The 5,371-nt window shown below is 37.2% G+C and overlaps 1 protein-coding gene across 1 annotated transcript; it reads right to left on the bottom strand.

Annotated features, from left to right (window-relative positions):
- Positions 1–3,632: 3,632 nt before the first annotated feature.
- Positions 3,633–5,111, bottom strand: LOC147563995 (GDSL esterase/lipase At5g45910-like). Its single transcript, XM_086665334.1, has one exon. The coding sequence runs from the start codon at positions 5,072–5,074 to the stop codon at positions 3,779–3,781; it is 1,296 nt and encodes a 431-aa protein (XP_086521460.1). The 5' UTR covers positions 5,075–5,111; the 3' UTR covers positions 3,633–3,778.
- Between the last annotated feature and the right edge of the window lie 260 nt (positions 5,112–5,371).

Raw genomic sequence — 5,371 nt, 5'->3', positions numbered from 1 at the left:
TATGTGGAAGTGGTAACCGTACAGTGGGGTTTACAACTATGTGGTTTCACAAACACAACCAGAACATTGTTAGGTATCTTTTCTTTTCAAGCTTCACTTCAAGATATGTTAACAATTTTACAATTACTACATAAGAGACAATAATTTGTTAAATGTTTAGTTTGTGGTCATCCAACTGATCAAAACTAATTGACAATGAGTAGGGAGGACCTATACATTATACTCTCGGTTGTTAATTACCCCTGGAGCACGTGTGGCTTTTAAGCCTATTACGTGTGGGCCTATCTCTGATACCATGTTAAGTTTGTGGTAATCCAACTCAAAACCAATTGACAATGAGTGGAGATGACCTATACATTATATTCTTAGTTGCTAGTTACCCTTCTCCCATGTGGGACATTCTCACAGTTAAACTTAGATATTCTATTATATCACCGTTACACTCGAAGAACGAACTAGGATTTTAAATCAAGCTGGCCTAGCTTAAAATTACTACTTAGTAAAATTCCTACTTACGATATACATATAAAACGCAACGGTATTTTTTAAGGTGATTCGTTGATTTATCTCTTGGGTATTCACGGTCGTCCGATTTGCATCTATAGTTGGTTAATCCAATGTCTCTAAATCTCTAGTTTGTTAATTTGTAAGTAAGAATCGGTTCTCTCAAATATGACCTCTGGATTGCCCAACCCGAGACTTTTGGACGGTACGGGTTCGGGAGTATACCTACAAAAAAAAAGCCGTTTATAAATGTCGAAGGTCAAGCGAGATTGACCAGAGTCAATCACTTTTTTGCAGCGCGAAAAACAATTTTAAAGGACGCCTTTAGCCGCTCCACAAAAAAACTTACAACAACTCTACTTATGGACCTATACCAAAGGTATCTCCTTATAATGATGCACTCCTTTTACCGAGGAATGTTCTCCTTATTGTATAGTATCGTTAAGAACTAGTTTTCCAGTCTCTCTCTCTCTCTAAAATCAGTCTACTGTGTTTGTTTAAGGTGGGTGATCTGAGGAAACAAGAAACATATCCGGGGTAAATTTTTTTTAAAGGAAGATGTGAATCTTGACGAATTTTGTGGGTGCAAAATTTTAAAGGGTAATAAGTCATCTTCTTCTTCCTCGCCTCTTACCACCAACTCCGGTCACCTCCTCTAACTCCGACCACCACCATTTTTTTCCTTTTCTTCTACTTCCTCTTCTCTCCTTCTAATAAAACTAAAACCTCCATTTATCTTTCTTCTCTCTACTCATCCCTGTCGATTTCTCTCTCAACTTTCCCTCTTCTCTCAACTTCTCCCTTTCATCTCTCTCAACTTCTCCATATTCTCTCTATTTATCCCTCTCCTCTCTCTTTCTACTTTTCCATCTTCTTTCTACTTCGTCGGAAAGTCGATCTGGTTTGGAAGAATCCCCAAGTCAGTCCGGTTTTGGGATCCCCCTTTATTATCCTTTGTGTATAAATTATTTCTTTATTCTCCTCGATTTAGAAATTATTTCCCTCCTATCTTTTCAGTTTCTATTAATATTCTAAAAAACAGTGGGCACAGAGGACCAATAGACAACCAACTAGCGAACACCATCTCCTCGTTAATGTTCTTTTTTCTCACTACCTCTCTCTCTCAACTTCTCTGCAACTCAAATAAACAAAAATTAAAAACTTCTCGGAGCATCTCTATTGCAAGATTTTAGAGTTTCTTAAAATCTCAAGTGTCACCTAAGACTTTAAAGTTTCTTTTTAGAAACCTCTCCGATGCGAAATTCAATTGAGATCTTTAGATGATGTACAAGCATTTAACTTTTAAGATGTCTCAGTCACAATCTATTTTTGAGATCTCTTTTGTGCATCTTAAGTATTCTAGCCATCTTAAGTTACTCAAAAAAATTCAAATGTTGAGTTTCTTCTTGAGATATCTCAAAATGTAAGGATGCCACATCATTTGGAAATCCTAATGGAGTGCTAAATCAAAGAGTTATTTTCTAAAATCAAAATAAATCCTAGGTGGAACTGAGTTTCTCAAATTGGGTCTTGCATTGGAGATGCTCTAAGTCAATTAGATTTTTTTTTTTTTGAGTTATTTTCTACAGTTAATTTTAGAAGGTGAAGTAAGTTAGCTGATTATAGTATCTTTGCAAAGGCGTATAAAAAGATGGAGTTGGAATCCCCGAGTTTGTGAGGAATCACGACGGTGTTCTCAAAGATAGACCATTCACAGATTATGGTATAGAGCCGATCCTTTTCATTTAACTCTTTTCTTTCTATGGGGTATACACAATTGGTAGGCTTGAAGAGAGACATCTCAGGAGTTCAGCAGTTTGTTGACAACTCTTCTTTGACAACTCTAAGCATGAAGTAAGGTTGCTTTAAATTGTATATTTTATGATGGGGATGCTTGTCGACTAAATTATATGCTCATCTCTTACTTTCATGGCTATGTATTCATGTCTTCCCTGGCCCTCGGTTTCCCGAGCTTCGACCAAATATAGGCGCCAAACCGACCCAAGATGTCCAGCCGATAGGTTAGACAAGGGGCTAAGCAATGTGAGAGTACGTGCCTTGCTCATGAACCTTCTGTTTCTCGTCAGATTCATACTTATCCGAGTTTCCTTTATCCCTCAAATTCTTGGGATTTCAGACTTCCTTCTTAAACTAATGGTTCCATGCTTTGTATTTTATGGAGCATCTTCCAGGAAATAGAGAAGATGGTTTAGTTAGTCGTATATACATTTAGTTAGTTTATACATTGCTTGTGTAGTTAATGTCAAGATTTCACATTATGGGCTATATATAGGTCAGACACTGCTGAACTTACCTGGAGGTAGTTAGTTACTAAGTTTGAATACTTAGAGCTTTCTCTTTGAGTTGGGTATTCTAGAGAAACTTTTGAAAAGACCTCTAACTGATATAAACTTGGAAGGACAAAAGGTGCATTTAGTTCTAGTACCTATACTGTAGTTCGAAACTTAAATGCGTATAGAGAACTTTGGGCTTTTTTCTTTCTCGTGATACGACGTTGGACGTCTTAGTGGTTGCATCAAGTTATGAGTTTATGACAAAACACATTGTTTTATGCGAACAGGTTGATGAAAAACGAGCATGCGATACCCAAACATAAATTCTGAATGAGATGATCAACAATCAACAGGTACATGGTTTCAGCAAGTTGCGAAAACTATATGTATACAGATTTTAGAAAATAAATGTGAAAGTGCATTTTGATATCATAATCTACAGACAGGATCTCTCTTCTTTTTGCTTTGACCAGGTTTTCAGATCTCTGCAGTACTAAAAATGAACTATTGAGGTGATGAACAATCATCTCGAGTTCACACTTATGCAGAGAGGATGTCTCTTCTTAGTTTTTTTTTACTATGACAAGGTTTTCAGATATTTGCAATACTTTGCAGTTTACGGCTTGAACAACCATACCATCTCTAACCCCATAGAACACCCTAAACATGAACTATTGATGTGATGAACACTCTGAGTCATCTCGAGTTCACACTTACACTTAGCATGCCCACGCGAATATTAGGCTTTCTAGTCCATTGATACTGTGTCTAGTCCAGTAATACTTGGTTTAAACAGTAGTAAGGCTAAACTTACTTCTGGATAGATAGCTTAAATTGAAAACAATAAAGAATCTATTATAAAAAATAACTTCTATATATTAATCCAAATTGGTTATGCAAGTCTTGAAAAAACATAAAATTAACTAATTGAACATGTGCTGAAATCTATTGTTTCTACAGCGAAGATAAATTAAATAAATCTATTGATGTGACGAAGAACACTTCCTAGCTGACATGTCGAAAGATGGGAGTGTAAAGTTGCCTGAAATAACACTAGAAGCCATTACTCGATAAGCAGCTTCAGTCATATGTGTTTCATCCCACATTATGTAACTATCTGGATTCTTACAGACATTGGTAATCTCACACGTCTCTGCATTATCTTCATAGAGGTAAGCGTCCAACCCTCTTGCTTCACAACAAACTACTGAAAGTGTGTCTTTATTCTCTATAAATCCAAATTCGTCACGTCGCGAGTTGATGAAACGCATGGTTGCAGAAGCATAATCGGCGTAAATTATGTTGACATGAGGGTATAGCTCTCGAAGTTGTTGGATAGTAGATTGGAGGAATGCATTGTGATGAGCAACAACTTCGTTCAATTCATAAATACACCCATTCCGATCATAGACATGTTCATGAGGGTAGTTATTTTGAGCTCTACGAAGACACCCAATTGGGATTAATCCTGCCACCATTACTTGAGTTGCTCCTAGAGATATTAATTCGTTAACGGTGCTAGCAATTTCGATAACCACCTTGGGTACCATATCTTGGAGTTGACTACTGTCTTTGTCTAACGTGTAATCGTAAGTACCAATTCCTCCAACGTGAAATAATGAACTTGCAAAATATTGTTGACAGTCTTGAGAGTCAGAACACAAAGATGGGAGTAGAGTTTTGAACCATTCCATTTGAACACCCAGTGAATTCTTAATTGCAGGAGTGGGTAACGACGAGTTGACAACTTCATCGTCAAGGACAGTAGCTCCAATGACTGCGAAGTTTACACCTTTCTTGAAATCTGTAGAGTTATCTGTGGCCAAATAGGGTGGTAGGAGTGGGAGACCTAAAGCTTCAGCCATGAAGTCTATGATAAGACGACCATTAGAGAAACGTCCAGAGGATTTGTTGAAGAAAGTGATGCCATAAGGAAGAGAATGAACGTCCCCATAAGTTCGATTGGGACGAATATAACCATGAAGAAAACTCATGTCTTGGACACCATTATGACTGTGATTAACTTGTTCCCATGTGAGGTTAGTAGGGCGAGGAGGAGATGATGATGCAGAATTCACAATTAATTCTTGATTTTGTAATACATAATTACCCGTATCCGATATATCATCACCGAAATTGAAAATTGAAGTTATACATGACCTTTTTCCTTCATTAGTGTTCTCAGCAGCAGTCATGATCATTACACCACTTGCTATTGACAGTAGCAAAAACAAAGAGAAGATACTCCCCTTGATCATTAATCTTCTTAGTGCCATAATGCTTGGAGAGCGAGAGAGAAAGAGAGATGATAGATGTGTCAGATAAGAAGTGAAGTGAGGAGGGTATTTATGGAAGTGAAATTGGGGGTAAGATGGGATTCCTGTTTTCAAAAGGATTAGAACACTACTTTCTAAGTTCACAATTAGAAACAATTTTGAGTAATACTAATCCAAATGGGAGTCTGATATCCCATCAGCTTACTATGTGGGCACCGACCCGAATGCATTAGGTAAACACACTACTCATGTGGCGGATTTGCCATAAACTTTTTTTTTACAATTTGCAACCATTTG

This window comes from Eschscholzia californica, unplaced genomic scaffold (assembly GCF_041429995.1).
Source record: "Eschscholzia californica isolate CP2 unplaced genomic scaffold, dmEscCali1.0.p SCAF_1, whole genome shotgun sequence".
Taxonomy (NCBI): domain Eukaryota; kingdom Viridiplantae; phylum Streptophyta; class Magnoliopsida; order Ranunculales; family Papaveraceae; genus Eschscholzia; species Eschscholzia californica.
This window is presented reverse-complemented; position numbering and strand designations above follow the sequence as displayed.

Bases quoted from the DNA above. Each gene is read 5' to 3' on its own strand.
- LOC147563995 (XM_086665334.1), bottom strand. From the start codon at position 5,074: ATGGCACTAAGAAGATTAATGATCAAGGGGAGTATCTTCTCTTTGTTT.